The 22125-nt window shown below is 57.4% G+C and overlaps 2 protein-coding genes across 7 annotated transcripts in view; one reads left to right on the top strand and one right to left on the bottom strand.

The window, feature by feature from the left end:
* Positions 1 to 1396: 1396 nt before the first annotated feature.
* On the top strand, positions 1397 to 9094 carry Comp (cartilage oligomeric matrix protein). Its single transcript, XM_075987235.1, has 19 exons — positions 1397 to 1655; positions 1885 to 1970; positions 2321 to 2372; positions 2741 to 2910; positions 3676 to 3813; positions 3969 to 4043; positions 4124 to 4282; positions 4365 to 4469; positions 4554 to 4661; positions 5000 to 5159; positions 5815 to 5933; positions 6015 to 6067; positions 6151 to 6332; positions 6471 to 6649; positions 6742 to 6790; positions 7196 to 7392; positions 8255 to 8427; positions 8706 to 8845; positions 8919 to 9094. The coding sequence occupies exons 1-19, from the start codon at positions 1580 to 1582 to the stop codon at positions 8963 to 8965; spliced, it is 2268 nt and encodes a 755-aa protein (XP_075843350.1). The 5' UTR covers positions 1397 to 1579; the 3' UTR covers positions 8966 to 9094.
* A 261-nt stretch (positions 9095 to 9355) lies between these two features.
* The window catches only part of Crtc1 (CREB regulated transcription coactivator 1), a 57871-nt gene continuing 45101 nt past the window's right edge, over positions 9356 to 22125 (bottom strand). For 2 of the 6 annotated variants that reach the window (XM_075987228.1, XM_075987234.1), the window contains 6 exons: positions 19990 to 20123; positions 18684 to 18986; positions 16889 to 16990; positions 14591 to 14677; positions 13992 to 14172; positions 9356 to 13225 (listed from right to left, as the gene is read on the bottom strand). In XM_075987228.1, coding sequence (XP_075843343.1) covers positions 13014 to 13225; positions 13992 to 14172; positions 14591 to 14677; positions 16889 to 16990; positions 18684 to 18986; positions 19990 to 20123 — 1019 coding nt within the window. In that variant the 3' untranslated portion in view covers positions 9356 to 13013. The remainder of the gene's footprint in view (positions 13226 to 13991; positions 14173 to 14590; positions 14678 to 16888; positions 16991 to 18683; positions 18987 to 19989; positions 20124 to 22125) is intronic. The other 4 variants (XM_075987231.1, XM_075987232.1, XM_075987229.1 and 1 more) reach the window with 4 other exon arrangements.

Below are 22125 nucleotides of genomic sequence, written 5' to 3'. Positions count from 1 at the left end.
GAGGGGCACAGGCTCAAGGTCCCAGGGAGGCACCTGCGGAGTGAGGCCAGGGTTAGGGGGTCTCTGCCCGGTGGAATTCAGGCTGTCCTCTGAGCTCCCTTCCCCATCAGTCCTGTCTCCCACATGGCGCCCCAGCTCTGCCTGCTTTGCTCCACACTTGTTGGGCTGCCATGTGCTCCCATGTCAGAGGCTCGAGCACTCAGGTCCACCAGCAGTGGTGGTTTCTTGAGAATTCCAGCACTGGCCAGCAGAAGCAGCCCCAGGTGTGCTGGTAGCCAAAGAAAACAGGAGGTAGCCCAGCCAGGCAGGGAGTGTGCTTCTCAGAACATGGTCACCCCCCCCCCCCCCCGCCTCCCTCTGCTGGGCTGTTCTCCCTCCTCCCACTCTGTGTCCCTATTGCCTTCCAAAGACAAGTTGGGCCTCAAGACGTTGGCACTGCCCTTTGCTAGCCCCTCTCCCCCCAGTCTGACGCCCTGGGGGGCGTCTCTCTGGCAGTCCAAGCTCATTCCTGCTGAGGAGCCCCGACACCTCTGAGTGACAGTGTATCCCAGGATGCCTCTGGCAGGGTGGGAACTGTTGCCTTCCTGTGTCCCCACTAGCTACCTAGCAGGGAACTTGACTCACAATGGGCACAGCTTTATGTAACACAGATCTAGATACACATCCTCCAACACCCCCTCACTGGAGCTAAGCACCACTGATCTAAGGCCCTTTTTAGTCTTTGTCCCTGGGCCGCCTCCTCCAGGAAGCCCCCTATGACTTCTTATTGGAACAACAAGTCTTTCTGGGACTCTGGTTTGGCTCACAGTGGCTCCAGATGGATCAGTCCCTTCCCCTGATCCCAGCTTCTATGTAACAGACTGAGCCGGGTCTTCTGGGAGGCCGGGTAGAGAGGGTTAAAGTTCCTGGACCCTGAGGTGACTGACCCAGGAAGGAGGATTTTTCAGTTCCCAGCCATTTTTCTTTTTGTGACTGGCTGTCTCCCCAGTGGCTGGGGGGCAAAGCTGGGTACAGAACCCCAGGGAAGCAGAGGTTCCCTTCCCTACCCCATTGTTTCCTCGACAGTGCAAAAGGGGAAACTGAGGCACAGTCACCGTTTCCTGGTGATTCTGTTTCTTTGGAGGTACTGAGACTGGAATCAGGATATTGTACCCTCAAAAGTCCCTGCAGACGCCCGCTGAGCCACGCCCACGGGGGCCTTTTGCAGGGTTCAGAAATGTGGACCGTAAGATCCTGAGTGTGTTGGTTCGGACTTTTCTATCACCTGTGACTCTGTTTCTCCAAATGTTATATGAGAGGGGCAGATAGATACTGTCTTGCATACGACCGGCACCCGATGGTGAACGGGAGTGCGCGAGGGGAGCCCCACTTGACTCCCTCAGGTTCATCCCTCTTTCTCCTCAGACCCCATCATGTCCTAATCAGTCGAGGGTCATGGGGCGCGGTCCTGAATGCAGAGCCCGGCCTGTTTACATTGTGGCGGGCTCTGGGCAGGGCCGCGGGGGCTGTCCCGGGCTGGGCTGGGGAATAAATAGGGCGCGGGCGCAAGGGCGCTGACAGCAGCTGCAGCTCCGTCGTCATGGACCCCACCGCCTGCGTTCTAGTGCTCGTCCTGGCTGCCATGCGTGTGACCGGACAGGGCCAGATCCCTCTGGGTAAAGCGGCTAAGTGGGAGGCCTGGGTGGGCAGGAGGCCTCTAAGCTCGCGGTTCCCGCTCCTCGGAGCTTGGGGTCCGCTCTCCAGAGACTGGGCTAAGAAATCAGGCGGCGGGTGGAGCTGGAGCAGCGGGGTGGGTTTGGAGGGCCCCGGAGATGGTGATGGATGATGGTTGGCGAGGGATGATGGGGTGGTTGCGTCGCCCATCAGTGGCCCCTGCGGATGCAGGTGGAGACCTGGCCCCACAAATGCTGCGAGAACTTCAGGAGACAAACGCGGCGCTGCAGGACGTGAGGGAGCTGTTGAGACAGCAGGTAAGGGAGCAGAGAAGGAGACAGTGTGGGGAAAAACAGGGACAGGGGACCCAGCGCAGTGACAGGGCGGAGAACAGAGAGGGGACAGAAAAGGATAGACAGGGAGACAGTGCAGGGAAAGAGAAACAGCAGACAACAGAATGGGCAAGAGTGTAGGACAGAGTGGACAGGGGCGCGGGACAGCGCGCGGGGATCGGATGCTCGGGGTCAGAGCCAGCGAGACGGGATCCGGAAGGGGCTAGTGCAAAGGGAGTTGTGGGCACTAGGCTTCCCAGGGAGGTGATCGTGGGAGGAGGAGAACTGCGAAGGGGCGCACAGGGAAGCTTCCCGCTGACCTCCTTCATCCGCAGGTCAAGGAGATCACGTTCCTGAAGAATACGGTGATGGAATGTGACGCCTGCGGTGAGCACTGCCGGGGCCCGAGGACGAGAGGAGGGGTGGGGAAACAGGAGAAAAGAAGAAAGAGGGGTAGGGAAGGAGGATTGCCGGGGCGGAAGAGAACCGCGGGGGAGCGGGCTGGACGCCGGAGGTGCGAGCAGACCCGGGACAGCCTGGAGCTGAGAGGCCATGCAGCGGCAGCGCGCACGCGCGAGCATGCCCCGCCCCAGTGGGCTAAAATGAGCCCTCCCGAGGGGCGTGGTCATGAACGGCTCCACCCCGGGCGAAGCAAGCTAGTCTCCTTGTAGGCGCGCCCGAAAAGCTTCTCCCCTGGGTGTGGTTCGGAGAGGCTCCTCCTCCCTAGCTTGGCCTAATTATTCCCGTCTCCAAAGGGATGCAGTCGGCGCGCACTCCGGGCCTGAGCATGCGGCCGGTATCGCTCTGCGCTCCGAGCTCCTGCTTCCCCGGCGTGGTCTGCACGGAGACGGCGAACGGCGCGCGCTGCGGCCCCTGCCCTCCCGGCTACACTGGCAACGGCTCGCACTGCACCGACGTTAATGAGGTGCGCGGGCTACCCACACCCCTGCCGTCCTGACGCTACCCGGGTCGACCCCACCACAAACTCCTTCCATCCCGACGACCCCTTTATCCACCGAGGGTGTCCTCCCGCCCATAACCCGGGGCGCAAATCCAGAAGACTTCACATCTACCCAGGGAGCTCCACCCAGGCTAACTCCATCACTGTCCCAGACGCATGCCCTGACCACTCCTTCTGCACCTACTAACGCCCACCCCGATGACTCCTTGGACGCTGTGGGTGGCTCTCCCCAACCATCCTCCTCACCACTGAGTCTCGCTCGCCCCGACCACTCGTCCACTTTAGAAAGTCGCCCTCCTCATACACCTGGCAATCGCCGCCGTGCCGGCACACCCCGTCGGCCACTTCCTCCCTCGGCTGGGGATGCTCGCCCTCCAAGTTCATTTCCTCACCCCTAAGGGGTCACAACCCCACGTCCATCAAGGCAAAGTCGTCTGCGACCCATGGGATCTCCATCCCGTGTGACACCCTACTCCAAGAACCGGCTGATGGTCCTGGCTGGAAACCAATCGATCGGGTGGTGGTGGCTCACGCCTTTAACCCCAGCTTTCTTTGAGTTCGAGGCCAGCCTGGTCTACATGGTGTGTTCCAGGGCAGCCAGGGCTATGCAGAGACACTGTCTCCAATAAAACAGAACAAACAAACCCATGTCCAGATCCGGGAAGCCCCAAGGAGCGGCTCTCGAGGTTCACCTTGGGGCCTCTAATTTTATGTGCTGCTTCCTCACAGTGCAACGCTCACCCTTGTTTCCCGCGCGTGCGGTGCGTCAATACCAGCCCTGGGTTCCACTGCGATGTCTGTCCGCCTGGGTACAGCGGCCCCACCCACGAGGGCGTGGGGCTGGCCTTCGCCACGACCAACAAACAGGTTATGAGACGTTTATGGCAGGAGGGAATGGAAGGCATTTTCTCCAGAAACCTCGGTCCACATCCTCATTCCAGCGAGGAAGTCCCTGAAGTCAGGGTGGACAGACAGGTCCTGGGTGAAACGTGTGTCGTCTGACAGTGGTCTCCGTCTCCCAGGTTTGCACGGATATTAACGAGTGTGAGACTGGGAAACACAATTGCATCCCAAACTCCGTGTGTGTCAACACCCGGGTAAGGAAGGTAGGGATGATGAGAATGACGCCAGTGAGGCGCGGGTGGGTGCCCCATTGACTAACCGCGCCTGTGTACAGGGCTCCTTCCAGTGTGGCCCCTGCCAACCCGGCTTCGTGGGTAACCAGACGTCAGGCTGCCAGCGGCGTGGGCAGCGTTTCTGTCCTGATCGGTCACCCAGCCCGTGCCATGAGAAAGCGGACTGCGTCCTGGAGCGCGACGGTTCGACGTCATGCGTGGTGAGTGAGGGCGCACAGGTCGTGGAGGAGGGGTCCCCGGGCTCAGGCGTGCGTGGACATTAACACCGACTGCCCTGAGCAGTGTGCCATCGGCTGGGCCGGCAACGGGCTCCTCTGCGGCCGCGACACGGACCTGGACGGTTTCCCGGACGAGAAGCTGCGCTGCTCAGAGCGCCAGTGCCGCAAGGTGGGTGTGACCTAGAGGGCGTGACCTGGAGGGCGTGGTGAGTCCAGATAGACACGCCCCCTCACTCGGCGTACCGCTCCCCAGGATAACTGCGTGACCGTGCCCAACTCGGGGCAGGAGGACGTGGACCGCGACGGCATCGGAGACGCTTGCGACCCGGACGCAGACGGGGATGGAATCCCCAACGAGCAGGTAAATGTGAGAGGGCCGTGGACGGGGTTTGGGGACGGCTTGACCTCTAGATGGTTGTCCAGCTTCCGACGGAGGGGCGGGACCTACTTGGAGATGCACAGGTCTGGGAAGTGGTTTTTGTTTCTTTTTCTTTTAAATTAATTAATTAGCGCGCGCGCGCGTGTGTGTGTGTCCACTCGCCAGTGTGACACTTGCAGGAAACGGTTTTCTCCTTACACTGAGTAAGCTCCGGGGAAATTGAACTAAAGCTATCAGCCTATCCCTCTGCCAGCCAATTGGGCGGCGATCTGTGTCCCCCCCCCCCCCCCCCCCCCGACTTCACTTGCCCTGTCTTCTAGGACAACTGCCCGCTGGTTCGAAACCCAGACCAGCGCAACTCGGACAGCGATAAGTGGGGAGATGCTTGTGACAACTGTCGGTCCCAGAGGAATGATGACCAGAAAGATACAGACCGGGATGGCCGCGGCGATGCCTGCGATGACGACATTGATGGCGACCGTGAGCATGGCTGGGGAGTCGGAAGGGGGGGTCGGGCGGGGGGGAACCCATCTCTCAGTGGCAGTGCTTGAATGCTTGGAAGATGAATGGTGACCCACCCTGATGTGGCTAAAGTCGACAGAGGGAAGCCTGAAACCAGGGCTGCAAGATGGATAGAGTATCTCTGTGTAGCCCTGGCTGTTCTAGAACTCACTATATAGACCTGGCTGGCCTTAACTCAGGGAGTGCCAAAGCAAACAGCATTTTTATTACATTTTAATCTATCATTTCTTTCTTTCTTTTTTCTTTTCTTTTTTTCTTTTTTTGGTTTTTCGAGACAGGGTTTCTCTGTAGCTTTGGAGCCTGTCCTGGAACTAGCTCTTGTAGACCAGGCTGGCCTCGAACTCACAGAGATCCGCCTGCCTCTGCCTCCCGAGTGCTGGGATTAAAGGCGTGCACCACCACCACCTGGCTTAATCTATCATTTCTGTGTACACGCACCTGTGTGCATGCATGTATGTGCATGAGGGCCATGGCACACATGTGGAGGTCAGAGGGCAACCTGCATTACAGGAGTGGGTTCTCTCTCAGGTGCCAGGCCTGACCCGTGCTGTTCTGACCCTGTCCTAACCTGGCCTCTCTTGGGATCCAGCCTTATTTCATTGATTTGTCTCAGGAATAAAAAATGTAGCTGACAACTGTCCCAGGGTGCCCAACGCTGACCAGAGTGACAGCGATGGTGATGGCGTTGGGGATGCCTGTGACAACTGTCCCCAGAGAGACAACCCGGATCAGGTATGCCACTTCCTAGGGGAGCCTTCCTGCCAAGGGCAGCCGGGGGTCCTCGGCCCTGACTGACTCCTGACCCCACTGCAGAGAGATGTGGATCACGACTTTGTGGGCGACGCCTGTGACAGCGACCAGGACCAGTAAGTAGCCCTTGAGATGGTCGCAGCTGAGTGGTGCATGACATCCCCTCCCAGGGTCCCATCGTCCCACTCCTTCACTCTAGGGATGGGGACGGACACCAGGATTCCTGGGACAACTGCCCCACAGTGCCCAACAGCGCCCAGCAGGACTCCGACCACGATGGCCAGGGCGATGCCTGTGATGACGATGACGACAATGACGGAGTCCCTGACGACCAGGACAACTGCCGCCTGGTGCCCAACTCAGGCCAGGAGGACAGTGACAGTAAGGGCAGTGAGGGTGTAGTCACTAGCTGATGTGGGCCTGGTCAGTAACAGGTGTGGGCATGGCCGGCATCTCGTGTGTGGGGGGAGCGGCCTGAACTGAGCCCAAAGTGGCAGCTCGTGTCCCACCTCCTTTCAGGGGATGGCGTGGGTGACGCGTGTCAGGGCGACTTTGACGCTGACAAGGTCGTAGACAAGATCGACGTGTGCCCCGAGAATGCGGAGGTCACTCTCACCGACTTCAGGGCCTTCCAGACCGTTGTGCTGGATCCCGAGGGGGACGCGCAGATTGATCCCAACTGGGTGGTGCTCAATCAGGTGCGGCCAGGGGCCACCGTGGCTGTTTAAGGAAGCCTAGGAGCCCCTCAGCGTCGGCCTGAGACTCTTCCTTGTTCCTCCGACCTCCCCAGGGAATGGAGATCGTGCAGACGATGAACAGTGACCCTGGCCTAGCTGTGGGTGAGACGGGGCAGGGCGGGATTATGGGGGCGTGGCCACAGAGCAGGACCTGTCAGCCTAGTGTTGGGAAGGGTAGAGAAGAGGGGAGACAGAGAGGTGAGGACAGATGGCAGGTTGCTGGAGTGGCCATAGGTGGGTTTCCACGTTGGTTGGTCTGGACCCGGGAAGGGTGGGGTTGCTGCTGTGCGTAGGGTCCTGAGGGCATGGCCTTGTGAGAGAGTGGTCTTGGGAGGCCTGGCCCTTGAGCCAGGGGGATGTGGAATGCTTTTGGATGTGGCCAATGGTATGCTGGGGGTGGGGCCTTATCAGAAAACTAGGTTGGAAGTGAACCTACTTCTCTGGAGGAACTGGGTGTCCAGAGCAAGCAAGTTTTGGGAGGCCCCATTTCTCTCTCCCCTTCTACAGGGTACACAGCCTTCAATGGCGTAGACTTCGAGGGCACATTCCATGTGAACACGGTCACTGATGATGACTACGCTGGCTTCATCTTCGGCTACCAGGATAGCTCGAGTTTCTACGTGGTCATGTGGAAACAGATGGAACAGACATACTGGCAGGCCAACCCCTTCCGGGCAGTGGCTGAACCAGGGATTCAGCTCAAGGTGCTTGCTGCGCTGCGCCCTCTTGGTCCCCGCGCCCCCACACACTATCCTTTCCCAACTTCACCCCAAAGCCTTCACAGCCTTCCAGCATTGTCCCACAGCCCTCAAGGTCACTACCCTCATTCTCCCCCAATCATTGCCACACAAGCCCGTGAATCTTCCTGCAGGAGGGCTGGGAAAGAAGCCCCTGCAGTCCAAGCACGGGGATTGGAGTTTGGATTCCCCAGAACCCACACAAATACTGGGTCTGCATGGCGGCCCACCTGTAATTCCAGCCTGAAAGGTAGAGACGGGCCCAGAGTAAGCTGGTTCGCGAGACTAATCAGACTGGGGAGCCCCAGGCTTCACTGCAGACCCTGCTCTATTGAACAAGGTGGCAAACTCTTGGGGATGGAAATGACACTAACTCCTGGCCGCACCTCCATGTGCATACACCACATATGCAGTGAAAAACTGAAGATATATCCTGCCTCAGGAAGGAAGGAAGGGAACGAGAGAGCGAGCGAGCGAGCGAGAGCGAGAGAGCGAGAGAGAGAGAGAGAGAGCGAGAGAGAGAGAGAGAGCGAGAGAGAGAGAGAGAGAGCGAGAGAGAGAGAGAGAGAGAGAGAGAGAGAGAGAGAGAGAGAGAGCGCACTCCCTTAGGAGCACCTCGTGTACCTTTCAGCCCAAACCTTCACAGAACCCGAGTTTTCCCTGGCCACTGCATATCCCTCCTGCAGTCACCTGCAACAGGTGCGCAGGTTCTCTAGACGCCAGCTTATCCCAGCAGGCACCTGTAACCTACAAGCCAGCAAACCTAGAGGGTCCCCAGGGTGCCCTGTGCTTCCAGTCCAGAGACTGCAGACTCCCCTCCCTGTGACAGGCAGTCAAGTCCTCCACGGGTCCTGGGGAACAGCTCCGCAATGCGCTGTGGCACACGGGGGACACAGCATCCCAGGTGCGGCTGCTGTGGAAGGATCCTCGCAATGTGGGCTGGAAGGATAAGACATCCTACCGCTGGTTCCTACAGCACCGGCCTCAAGTTGGCTACATCAGGTGGGGACTGCCCTGCAATGGGTGAGCTACACTGGGGATGCCCCGTTTTGTGGTGGTTCTAGAAGAAATGGGCTCCATCTGCAGCATAGGCAGATGGTCCTGACTGAAACTGACAGGACCCCAGCACCTTTGTACAGGGCACCTAACACATTCTTACAGGGAAAACTGAGGCAGGCTCTTCTGCTCCTGTTGTGACACCAGTCCATATCTTTTAAGTGTGAGCCAGTGATGAAGGGGGGCGAGCACGGGAACCCCACCCTTACTGGTTCCCCTCACAGGGTACGGTTCTATGAGGGTCCTGAGCTAGTGGCTGACAGCAACGTGGTGCTGGACACGGCCATGCGTGGTGGTCGCCTGGGCGTCTTCTGCTTCTCCCAAGAGAACATCATCTGGGCTAACCTGCGCTACCGCTGCAATGGTGAGCTGGGGCCAGCAGGCAGGACCCGAAAGGCTCCAGGAGGCATTCTCACCCGCTGTCTTTCAATCTACAGATACACTCCCTGAGGACTACGGGAATCACCAGCTGCAGAGGGCCTAGGGAACTCACGTGGGCACCGCTGCCTGATGAACTGTGGTAGCCTGAGCTACAGGTGTCTGTGGGTCTGGCATCACTCTGGAGGGGTGCCTGGCCTGGGAAGGAAAGGCTAATAAAGTGCAAATGCGGGGGACTGGGGGCTCTGGTCTCTGTTGCAGGAGGCTCGCTCTGTGAACGGCCCCCAGGGAGGCCCAGATCTGTACTTTGGTCATTCAGATAGTCACTACAGATGCTGACACCCCTGGTATGATCAGACGGGTATTCCAAGTTTGAAGAACCCCAAAGTCACTGAATGGCTCAGTGGGGGCTGTGCAAGGAGCTCAGGCCTGTGTGGGGCTCAGACACAGAAGAACAAGGCATCCAGGATGGAGGAGGAAAAGAGGGAGAGGCCCAGACGAAAACATTGGGTTTTTATTACATTTCATTACAAAGGGCGCAAAAATACAAAGAAGCGTTTGCGCCAGAAGGTGGGGTGGGCAGCCGTGCGTGCCCTGAGCAACCTGACCCCCAACTGCAGTGTCCATGTGTGTAGTTCACAGACATCCACAGCGGCAGAGTGCGCATGCTGGGGGCGGAGCCAGCGTGGGCACAGGGAGGGGGGTGGGACCAGCCATTTGCATATATCAGAGGGGCTGCCCAGCCCATGGCATTCTGTTTCCTACTATGGGGTGAGATAGCCTGAGAACCAAAGCTGGCCTCATGTCCCCCGTGTGATCAGTTGGACCTTGGTCACCCTAGGATTCTAGAGCCCCAAGAGATGGGGTGAGCCCCTACTACATGTGACGGATCTCCAGCCCCAGGGAAAGGCTGAGTCCAGAAAGTGCCGCTGTCCCTACCCTGCCCAGAGAGTTGGGCCCCTGAGCCCAACGAGTTTGAAAAAGCAATGGAAGGGGACCCCTTGCCGTTGGGAGTACCCCAGCACCCAGGCTTGAGAGGGTACAGGTCCCTCCACCTTCTGCCCCAATGGGGTGGTGAGCATTTGTGCCACACTGAGGGCCGTGCCTGAGACAACAGTGATCAGGGGCTCCAGGTCATCCACCAGGAGATTCCTGAAGGAAGTAGGGACCCCAGGGGACAAGGAGAAAGGGTATAAAAAGGACCAGGAACCACCACACTTGAGGCAGGCCTTGGGGTCTGGAAAAGGCCGTGTCTCCCTCCAGCTGTTCGGACCACACACAGACTCTGCCCCATGATGCCCTCACCTGGACACTTCTTGAGGGACAACAGGCAGGGCCTAGGGCACAAATATAATCTGACCCGACCGACCCACACCTGTGCCGCAGTTCCACCAGGACCCTGATCCCACCAGCCCTCTCCACCTGTGGCTCTATTGGGCACAGAAACTTTCTAAGGAAAAACAGAAACCCAGGATGCCATGAACCAATCCCATGACCAGAGTGGTCAGCACCGGCACAGGCGGCTGCCTCCGTACCTTCTGCCTGTTCTTGTCCTGCACCAGGCCCACTGTGACAGTTGCCAGCCATCTTGGCATGCTGGGGGTGGTGTGTGGGTCTCGCTAGGGCCCCTGTAAGAGTCTTTCAAAGAGCTGAAGACCAGACTAAGTATGCAATGAACTTGAGAGCCCTCCCTGGCATTGAACGGTGCCACAGAGAAGGGACATGGACAGGACCTGTCGCTGGAGGGGACAGAAACGGGCTGGGTGCAGTTGCCTCCTCCGTCTGGAGGCCTGTGGGTGGACAACCACTGCCCCAGGGGCTGAAACGGCGAGGTAAATTGAGGCATCTGAGCATAGTGCTCCACTTTGTTCTGAAATGGAGAAATGGGTCAGACCGCCTCATGGCTGAGGGAGGCTCAGCTGAAGATGGCACATGGCTGAGGTCTGCAGGGAAAGGCCAGGTGTCCAAACCTGTCCTGAGAGAGCATGGATGTGGGCAGAGATCTATGTACATGTTGTGGGGATTCCAGGATAACTGCTCCCAACGAAGTTCAATGGGTCAGTATGTCACGTCACCAGCTGGGGGTCCCCACAGCACTGACTCGGGATGGCCTGGCAATACTAGGCAAGATAACTGACATCTAGAAAACAAAGACTACCCTCAGGGGTACCACTGCCACCGAGCCTCTAGGCCCAGGGTGGGGAAAGAGTGAGCCCATCCAGAACTCGCAGGCACCTAACCCCTGGCTGGGGCCCCATCACCCCATCAAGGAACTTGGCAATGAACCAAGTCATGCTAACGCAGCTACATGCACACTCCTGGCTGCGGAGTGTTGAAAACGAGGCCACAAACGTGAGGGAGTCACGGGGCCATGTCCCTCCTGCCCCAGCTCACTGAGAACCTGAAAGGCCAGTGACTGGCTCCTGGAAGTCGGGCCTTGCCTGACAACTGCCTCTGGCTCTCTACCTTGCTAAGGCTATTTGTTCAGGCTTCTCCACCTGGGGAGAATCAGACTCCAAGCATGTGCACCTTCTGTCTTAAGACAGGGTCTCACATAGCTCAGGCAGGGTGAAAGACAAGCACACACCATGCATGCTTCCTAAGGAGGATGATGGTGATGTCCCTGCTACTCCCTCCTAGCACGTACCATGGTGACAGGTGAACAGGACAAACCAATGCTATGTCCCCAAGTCCATGGGAACGGGGTGGGGCACGGTGATGGAGGGGCAGCGGCTTTCTCATGCAGGCAGTCACAGAGTGGCTTGGGGAAAGACACACATAGTTCCCGTGCTCCCCAAGCCCCCAGCATGGGCAATGGGCGAAATCACCGAGAAACAAGCAAAAGGCGTGGCCCTGGTGGATAAAGGCATACGACAGCGTCAAGTTGTAACTCAAGGTCGTGGGGAATCAGAGCTTCCAGGCTAAAAGTGGTCCACAGCTCCCAACACAGACTGTTAGCATAGAGATGTGGCGACCAGCCAACTACTGAGGCCTGGCTGGCACCTTGGGGAGGCTCAGAGGAAATGCGTTCTCCAGAGGTCCCCAATGAAAGTCAAGGCCTGTTCCTAGGAGTCTGTGCTGTGGTTCTTATAGGTTTGTCACCAGGACCTTGCATCCAGTCCCCTCCTTGCCCATCCAGCTCTTTGGAGTTGAGACTAAGTGCAGGTGAGTGACATCTGGGTGTGCAGCCAGACAGCCTGGCTTGAAAAAAAAAAGAAAAAGGTCAAGGTGGGACTGGGGATAACAGGTGCTTCCATGCCAGAGAGGCTGGAGGGTCGGCCACCAAACGTTAATACAAACTCAAGGAAAAGCAAAACCCACAGGGTTGCTGTCGCCTGAGCCCCAGTTCCTAAGCAGCAGTAAGAACCAATCATGGGACTGGGAAGGAAGGATGAAAATGGGCAGGCGGCCTATAACCCTCCGTCTGCCCTGTATTGCAATGCTGGGCATTGCCTGGCAGTAGGCAAAGGGTGCTTGAAAGAGGGTGGAGGAGGGGACACTGGCTGCTTCAGTGGGCTCTGACCACACCACATTTGACCACAGGTCGACTGTCAGGCTCCGAGAGCGCTCAGGAATATGAAAGGCTGCCATCCAATAGTGTTTATTCTGCTCCGGGTCTGTCCCTTTGCTCTGCTGTCTTCGCCCTGGGCATGGTGGGCATGCGTGACCTGACCAGGACTGGGGGTGATGGCAGAGGAGGGGTAGGGATGAAGAGAGGCAGTGACAGCTGAGAACAGTTGAATGGACGGTACACCTTAGCCTCTGGGGCACTCCCACGCTCAGGCCCCAGCCCCCTGTGCAGCACATCTGGGAGTGAGTGACACTTTGGGTATCTTGGAAGTGGACCACTGATGAGGGCCCCATCATCCCCGACGAGGGGCCAGGGAGAGAGCGTGGGGAAAGTCCATGGGGGCCAGGCACTCACAGTCCCTGTGATCAGCCTGGCTGCAGCTAGACAGATAGATGGACAGATAGCTGGCCTGGCATCAGGGAGGTGAACAACCAGGGTAGCGGCTGGCAGGGGGTGCTGGGCAGCATTGCAAGCTCAGAACCACAAGCTTGGCCGTTGGCAAAGGAGGACGGAACATCGCCATCCCCAGGTTTGGAGCGGCGCCGTCGGGGACTGACCAGCGGTGGGTGGCAAGCAGGGCCACTCACAGGCGGTCCATTCGGAAGGTGTCCTCGGTGGCCGGGTCGGCTAGGACCATGTCGGGGTCATTCAACATATGAAGTCCGTCCAGGGTCAGAGGGTCGATCTTCAGTTCATCCAGTGGGAACTGATGGTCTGAGTCAAAGCCAACATCACTGACCCCTGCCAGTGTGCTGCTCAGGTCCTTAGAGAGGCTGGGGGGGGACTCTCCTGTCACTGTGGGGGGGACAAATGATAAGGCTTAGCCTTGGCTCCAGGGAACCAGACACCTCCCACCAGTGTGGGGGGCAGCTCACCCCAGGGAAAGCTCTGCAGGGGCATCAGAACAGCTAAGGTGTTCATGATGGGGTAAACACTGGCACTGGTGCACACAGCCTCAGTTGGTCCAGTCCTGAGTACAGGTTGAGACCAGACACCTACAACCACGTTTGGTGGCGGACGGCAATGTCCGCCTGAAGGATCCATCCTCCTGACTCACGGTGTGAGGTGCATGGCTACTCCCTGGAGGCTCAGCTCTTTACCGTCAGGGCTGTGCCAGCCCAGTCTCCAGGCCTGGAGATTCACAGCCATCCTTTCTTGGCTGGTGGATGGGTCTATCTAACCACAGTGCCCACCCTTCAAGCTGCAGGGGTCCTGAGGATAAAGCCCACAGGATGGGGGGACACTATCCCCAACAGAGAACAGGAGGTAGATAAGGGAGACTTGGGGTGGGCTGGCCACTGGGCTAGATGGAGTGAGGTTTGGCTACACTGCTCTGTGGGATGGATAGGCCTGTCCCCTGGATATGGGTGTGGGACTGCCAGCAAAGGACAGAGTACTGGGCTGAAGTGTGACCAGCTTGGTCCTAAACAGAGGGCCCTGTGCATGGCAACTCTCCCTGGCTGAAGATGAGAACTGGAATCCAGCGTAGAGTGTGAGGAGAGGGAACAGGGTGTACTGTGGGGAGACAGCTGGAGCGGCAGAGTGGGCTGAGGACACACACCCGTGAGGATGATGTCAGGGATCCCGCCGTGGCCCGTGTAGCTGAGCTGCTGTGGGTCCTGCAGGCCTCCATGGCTTCCGCTCAGACCCATCATGGCGGCCTGAGCGTAGTTGAGTGTGGAGCCCGGGCTGTACAGGCTGCTGGGGCTGATGGCATTCTCCAGCATGTTGAACTGCTCCAGCTACGCAGGGACCAGGAGAGGCCGTGAGGACGATGAACGGGGACAGTTCCTCCCACCCACGGCCCTGCTGGCAAGGTGATGGATGGATGATGGACGGGCCAGTAAGACTCGTAGCCACCGAATCCTCCCAGGCTTCCCCTCCGGCAGAGCCCTTCCCGCCATTGCCACGGGACAGTCAGGAGGGGCACCTGCAGCCCACACCAAGGACATGCCTGCCCTTCCTCCCATGCCCTCAAACTCTACCCTGTAGGGTTCACAGAGGTCAGGGAGATGTGGACAAGTCACCCTTGCCAGGGCCTTCGCTTTCACAGCCTGGCAGCAGGACAGGGGCAGAGCAGTGGAGCCTAGGATGGTACACGGGTCTCTGTGAGGCCTGGTCTTGCTGTGGCATGGCCCATAGGCCTGGGTACCCGCTCACCTGGCGGGACAGAGCATTGGCCTGCCTGGCTGTCATCTGCTGCTCATAGTACGCGTCCCCAAACACGCTGCCCAGGGTGGATGTGTGCTGTGGACAGAAAAGAGCCCTGCTGTGGTTGCAGCCTGAGACCCAGGGGCGGGAGTGGGGGTTCATGACATCTGTGCTTCCCACAGCCCCTGGGTGGGATGAACCCCTGGAGCCTCCTAGAGTGTGGGGTTAACTGTCATTTAACTTCTGATTCTTAGGGGCTGTGCCCTGATGCTGGGGTGCAGGCCCTCTGACAGCACTGCCCTAACCCTGGGTATGGGGAACAGCACTTCCTTCTTAGAGGAAGCAGGAACTGTGGGGTTCCTGAAGCCGAGGACAGGCAGTGTGTGCATTTGTGTTTGGGATGCAGTATGTTCTTGGGGAAACATGGAAATGGCACAGGACACAGTCAGGGACAAGCCACTGCCTAGGGCTGCCTGACTGTGACACCCTGGGCTCTGTAGGGTGCATTCCTATGACACTTGCCTTTCAGTCACGGCTAGCTGGACTTTCAGGACCAGGCAGAAGGACAGGGACCTTTAGGACCATAGGACAGTCAGAAGAGAGCTCCTGCGGGCTACACCAAGGACATGCCCTGGAGCTGGCTGGGACGTGGACAAAAGGGCATGGGTGGCCGTAAATGTGGCTAAGTCACAACCAAGGCACCTAGAGTTATTGCTATCACGAGCCTGACAGGTCACCGAAGATGGGGACCCATTTTCTCCTCTGTGACTGAGTGGCCCAAAGAAGCCACCAGACCCAGGCCTTCCTGAATGTGCTGACACCAAATGAGATCCTAAGAGACAGTGTCCACGGGCTGCGTGAGCTTCGTCTAGGGTGCGTTCAGGATCCGGTTCCTGGGAGGAGACAGATGTCTCATGACAGGCCCTGCTGCCCAAGTCCCACAGCCTCAGCAGTAGCTGAGGATTTCATTTAAGAGGGGGCAGGGCTATTTTGGGGTGCTGGGCATACTTCTGAGATGGTGGCTGATTCTGTCCCAGAGCGTTGTGAGGCTACCCTTGAAGTAAGCAACTCAGGGTAGGGCTTGAATTCTAGCAGGAACCAGGCCTGGGTGAATAAACATGGCACCATGCTCAGAGGGGACACAGCCAAGGCCCAGTGGCCTGCCTAAGGCAACCCAACAGGAAGCCATATGTGGTCTAGCCCAGGCACCTCTGGGTTCTGGAAGAACCTTTTGCCTCTGCAGTCTCCACTAGAGTCAAATTCCCCAAGAGTCCTGGCCTCACCAGCAGATGGCACCTGTTTTCCATATGAGTGAGTGACAGGCACACAGGCTGAACAACGGGACTAGGACAGCCTGCTCCCTCTGGGACAAACCATGTCCCACACTGTTCTCAGAGAGGTGTGCAGCGGACTGCAGGCTCCTGCTCTGTCCTACCTGCTGCTGTCGAGCCCCAGAGCTCAGCGGGGGTGGACTGGTGCTGACTGAAGCAGGTGGATGGCCACCACTGGGAACCTCACAGCCTCATCTTTGACTGGTGCTCCTTCTGGTCCTAGCCTGGAAGGAACCTACTGCCCCTGTACTGGGGCTAAGGAGACTTCAGCGCCTGGGGCGTTACAAAGGACAATACAACTGTCTCTGCCTGGTGGCATTTTAGGGTGGGGTGGCCCCGGGATGGTGAGCTCCTGACAGATGTTCTGAACAGAATGTGGGCCCAATGAGACTGAGCCACACCTCAACCCGAACAGGGAAGAAGGCTGTGAGGAGTGGAGGGTGCTTTCTTAGCTGATTCGGGCATGCAGGGCAAGAGCATCTGGGATGTGCTGCTCACTGGATCTGGGCTGTTGTGCTGACGTGTACTGACACGCTGAGGCAGGAGGATTCAGAGTTTGAGGTCACTTGGGCTACACAGTGAATGAGGGACAGCCTGGGCTACATAAGACCTTGTCTCAAAACCACAACCCAAGTAAAACGAAGGCCATATCAGCCAAGTGTGGTTACATACAGACTGCTGTATCAACAGCTGAACCCAGGGGTAGAGGGAGAGGCCGAGCAGCTCCCAGACTGGCTGTGCCTGGACAGGCTGCCCCTTGACCTTCACAGGCCTCTGAGTCACACAGTGGGGCTGTTCTGGCATCCCGAGGACCTTTGCGCCAACGGTGTGACAAACTTCTGTGCCCTGTCCTGTGTCCTGCCCCCTTGGCGCAGGAGGCCTACCCGGTGGGTGCACAGCCCTGGGCAGATGGCATGAGCGGGTGACAGCGCAGGGGAGAGGTGAGGTGGCACAGGGCCAGGGGAGGGGCCCTTACTTGTGGGGAACTTCCAGGGGAGAAGCCTTGATTGGAGACTGGAGAGGTGGGAGACTGGTTGGCGGGTGAGCCTGCGCTCGTGCGGTACTGCAGAGACGGGGCCTGTGATGACAGACAGGCAGGGTTCGCTGACTCCTGCACTGGCCCAACAAACCCTCAACAATGGATGCCACGTGGTTGTCAGTGGTCCTGAGAATCCACCGTGAGCTCTGAGGTGGAGGATCTGACTGACGCAGCTTCCCGAGGGCGCACGGAGGGCTGCAGGACCCCACCTGGAGCCCACAGCAGGGACTCCTGTCAGATGCAAAACCCTTGCACACCCACCTGACACAGTTGTACATCCATATGGTAATCCACACACTCCTATAAGCACACCACATAAACGAACGACACTTACCTGAATAACTTCACTCATTAATACACACACTCCATTCATGAACACATATAAAACAACCACAAATACATTTGCACACACTTCCCACCTACACCCCCACAAACACTCTTGCATACATCACAGCATACACTATTTACACGAACACATACATGTGTGTGCACATCCATGGATATGTCTCAGCATCTACAACACTATGCCTGCACACCTAGAATGTGCACAGACATACATTGCACACCTGCTGCATGAACCCCGGTGAGTTGGAATTCACACATGTACATACCCACTCAAACCCCCACCCCATACATTGGACGGGAACAGCAGCTTCACAGGCGGGGATGGTCTTCTGCCCCTATCCCCTTAGCAGCCCGTCCTGGCAACCCCCGTGTCCGCAGCAACACACTGGGTTAAACAAAACTGCAGTGAGCACATAACATGAGATACAATCCCACAGGTCACACCCTCTGACTGCTCAAGGCATCCTCAGAGGCAGGTTGTACAGGGGCAGGGCCTGAATTCTGACCACACTCTAGCCCGGAGGCTGTGAGCATTCACGTGGCTTTCTGGGTCTCTTACTCTCAGCCTCCCCAGAGTATTTAGTGGCCTGGGTAAGCAGGCTGGGGAGGGTCAAGCCTAGACGGGTGTAGAGGAAGGGCGCTCAACCAGCAGGATAGTCACGGTGGGACCAGCTTGGATGATATGGAGAACCCCATGAGCTGCGAGGCCACTCAGGTCCACTGTCCCTGGAGGCCAGAAGTTCCTGGGGTGAGGGCCAAGCTTTGCTGATTTTCCTTGTCTGGCTCGAGCACGGTGCCACCCCCAGTCCTGAATGGATACTTCCATCTGGGCCCCCTCAGCAGGTTCCCTGTGAGGCTCAGAGCCACTTGGTGGCACAGCCTCCTACAACAGCCAGGACTGAAGTGGAAAATGGGAAAAGCTCAGTGTTCCCAAATAGGTCCTCCCATGCGGCCGAACAGAGGGACCCGTCACCCCCATACTCATCAAGAAACAGAGGTCAGGGGTTAAAGGGGTTCAGCTTAGCACCTGTCTCTTCAACCTGAATTTGGAGCCCATGATCTCCCTCCTGCTGGGGCCTCTCAGTGCAACCCTTGACTTGCCGCAGCAAGAGGGCAGCTGAGAGTGGGGTCTGGAATCAGTAACTGTTTCCAGCTATACACTGTAACTTCTCAGCTCAGACAATGCAAGCAATGAGTCCCACTGAGTGCCCAGGGACCTCCTCAGGCTCACCCTGAGTGCCCAGGGACCCCCTCAGGCTCACCCTGAGTGCCCAGGGACCCCCTCAGGCTCACCCTGAGTGCCCAGGGAACCCCTCAGGCTCACCCTGAGTGCCCAGGGACCCCCTCAGGCTCACCCTGAGTGCCCAGGGAGCCCTCTCAGGCTTACCGAGGTGGCGTCGATCCCCATAGGTGACTGGCCGGGGTTCTCTGCAGGAGACTGGGGGAGAGTGGACGGGACAGTGACTGAGAGCGGTGGCAGCTGGGGCCCTCTTGTCAGGCTGGCACTGGGCAGCAGTGGGCCACCCTGGGGGAGGCCCACGGACACCTGTGGGGGTGGTGGCTGCTGCTGCGACACAGGCGGAGGAGGAGGTGGAGGCTGGGGCTGTGGGGGAGGCTGCTGAGATCCAGCCTGGGTGAAGAAGGCATAGGGCAGCTGTTGTTCCAGGGACAGGGTGTCCATGGCCACGGCCTGTAGCAGAAGACAAAGATGAGATGCTGGATCCTCGGTGCCGGCAGCAGCAAGGGGGGAGCTCTATGGGTCTTATCCCAATAGTCTGTTCTCCCTAGAGCAAGGACGCCACACTCAGTGAGAGTGGCATAAAAACAAACAGAGAGGCCCTGGGCAGGGGTGCACACTTGCCATCCAGCACTCGGGGGCCGAGGCAGGGGGATCACTCTAAGCTGTTCTTTCTGCCCAGCAACCCAGATGCCTGCTGATGGCCCTCACACCACTCCAAGAGTGGTGACAGAGGAGATGGGAACAGAGGATGATTAATGCAAGGTCATTCTCAGTCCCTCAGGTTACATGAAGACCTTGTTTCAAAAACAAACAAAAATACTCCAAAATAAATACTGAATTATGGCTAGTGGTGGTGGCGCACGCCTTTAATTAATACTGAATTACAGCTAGCAGTGGTGGCGCACGCCTTTAATACTGAATTACAGCTAGCAGGGGTGGCGCACGCCTTTAATTAATACTAAATTATGGCTAGCGGTGGTGGCGCACGCCTCTAATCCCAGCACTCGGGGCAGAGGCATGTGGATCTCTCTTAAGTTTGAGGCCAGCCTGGTCTACAGAGTGAGTTCTAGGACATGTCCAGGCCAGTCATGGCAATATATACAGTGAGACTCTGTCTCAAAAAAGCAAAACCAACCAACAAAAACCTCAATGGTTTGAACAGCTTCTACCAGAAGCTCTGTTGATGAGCAGCACAAACTGCTGATGTGGGACTTGAGTGCTGGCTGCTTTTGCAGAAAACCTGTTTGGGTCTCAAACCCACATGCCAGCTCACAGTCACCTCTAATTCCAGTCCAAGGAACCTGATGCACATGACACACACACGCACGCACGCACGCACACACATGCACACACACAAATAAACTGCTAACAGAACCATGATCCAGATCCTACAGACCAGGGGTAAGGGAGGAGCTGGGAATTCCCATCTTCCCCACCCACCTCACCCTCGCACCTGAGTGATGGGTGACAGCGGGGACAGGGTGGGTGACACCTGCTGGGCCTGCTGCCGCCTGGCCTCTGTGTTCAGGGACAGCGGGCTGATGACTGCTGGCCGGTGCTGTGGAGAAGAGCTGGGGGTGCTCACACCTACAAAGGAAGAAGGGCGCTAAGGAGAGGCGGTCACATGGGCACAGCCCACTTGTGGTGATACCTAGGATGGGCCTCTGACAATCAGCACTAGCCCCATGTAACCAATCAGAACCTGTCTTGGGATCTTGGACATTATCCCTGGGAGTGCTGCCCATCAGAGCCCTGTCAACCTCTGGTGACAGGGACAGTGGTTATGTCCTGGCTTTAGAAGGTAATGTCCTGGGCTGGAGAGATGGCTCAGAGGTTAAGAGCATTGCCTGCTCTTCCAAAGATCCTGAGTTCAATTCCCAGCAACCACATGGTGACTCACAGCCATCTGTAATGGGATCTGGTGCCCTCTTCCGGCCTGCAGACATACACACAGACAGAATATTGCATACGTAATAAATAAATACTAAAAAAGAAGATAATGTCCTTCCCTACTGGTGCATATCTGTATCTATTAAGATTTATTTATTTAATGTATGAGTGTTTCTCCAAATGTATGTCTGTGTGTGGTCAATGACGGTGGAGGACAAGAGGGCCTCAGATTTCCGACAGTTGTGAATGGCTGTGGGTGCTGGGAACTAAACCTAGGTCCTCTGCAACGGCAACACTTGTGGTAATTGCTGAGCCACCTCTCCAGTCCCTTGCTTGTTTGTTTTGTCTTTCAAGACAGGGTTTCTCTATGTATATCCCTGGCTGTCCTAGAACTTGCTCTGTAGACCAGGCTGTCCTCAAACTCAGAGACCCACCTGCCTCTGCCTCTCAAGTGCTGGGATTAAAGGTGTGTGCCACCACTGCTGGGCCTCTTTTTATATTTTCATTTTTTTCTTTTGAGATAGGGTTTTGTGTAGCTCAAGCTCGTCTCAAGCTGGCTATGTAGTGAGAATGACCTGGAACTCCTGAGCCCTCTGTCTCCATCTCCTGAGATGTTGTTTTTGTTTTAACAGGGACTGAACCCAGGGGCTTTGTGCATGGTAGGCAGCACTGTCAACTGAGCTGCAAGCACTGTCCCAAATGAGCTTCAAACTACTACTGCTTAATACAGAGCTATCCTGGAACTCACTAGGTAGTCCAGGCTAGCTCTGGCCTCAGAGCAATTCTCCTGCCATCTCTCAGGCCTGTATCACCACAGCCCATCTACTTTTTGGCTTTGCTCAAACCTAGCAATTCCATCCTTAGGGTTTTTATAATGCCAGGGCCCTCCAAGCATGTTCTCTCCTGCCAAGGTACCTCTCAACAACCTAGCAGGCTCCATCCACATCCTTTGACACCTCCAGCGCGATGGAGCTCCCCACACCCCTTACCAAGGCTGCTTGAACTGAAACCAGACTCCTCACTCTGCCCCAGCCCTGCCCTGCAGTGACATGCCCGCACCTGCCAGGGCTTCTGCAGGCCTCTCAGCCCCTGAATTCTGAGGTGATGAGGGACCTGGGTGAGATCAAGGGCACAGGCCCCTTTGATGACAGGGGAACCCAGAGGACCAGCACTTGACACCTCCCTCCTTCACGTTCCCAACAGATGTTAACAGCGCCCTCAGGCGGTCACTGTGAGGCCCCAGTGAGGGCTAGGCACCATTAGAGCAGGTGGCACCTGACCCACCTGCTCCTGAAGTCGGGTGGGTGGGAGCACAGCAGCACTCCCAGGAGAGATGAAAGGACAAAAGGCCTTGTGCCCTAGGCAGGTGCTTGTGGGCAGCCGGCACTTTCCCTCGGATCCCAGGGGTCATTGCTTCTACCCAGCACTGGAGTGGGTGGGGGTGGCAGAACTGGGTGCCTGTCTGGGAGGCCAGGGTTCTAGGCTGCTGCCTTATTGTAAGTGACAGCCCCTCCAGTGTCAGATCGGAGCACATGCTGGGCTGGAGGCAGGAGCTCTGTGAGAAGAGATGGCTCAGTGCACTGGCTGCTCTTGTAGGGAGCACCCATACAGGCTCACAAACATCTGTCACTCCAGTCCCAGGGGACCCTACGGCCTCCTCTGACCTCCAAGAGTACCAGTCACATGTGGTACAGAGAGT

This window comes from Microtus pennsylvanicus, chromosome 9 (assembly GCF_037038515.1).
Source record: "Microtus pennsylvanicus isolate mMicPen1 chromosome 9, mMicPen1.hap1, whole genome shotgun sequence".
Taxonomy (NCBI): domain Eukaryota; kingdom Metazoa; phylum Chordata; class Mammalia; order Rodentia; family Cricetidae; genus Microtus; species Microtus pennsylvanicus.
The sequence above is the reverse complement of the archived record's forward strand: the minus strand, read 5'-3'. Positions and strand labels throughout refer to the sequence as shown.

Excerpts from the sequence above, each read along its gene's own strand:
- Comp (XM_075987235.1), top strand. The coding sequence starts at position 1,580 with ATGGACCCCACCGCCTGCGTTCTAGTGCTCGTCCTGGCTGCCATGCGT. Across the intron at positions 6,791-7,195 it reads TGACCCTGGCCTAGCTGTGG|GGTACACAGCCTTCAATGGC; the intron begins GTGAGACGGGGC and ends CCCCTTCTACAG. Across the intron at positions 8,846-8,918 it reads CCTGCGCTACCGCTGCAATG|ATACACTCCCTGAGGACTAC; the intron begins GTGAGCTGGGGC and ends TTCAATCTACAG.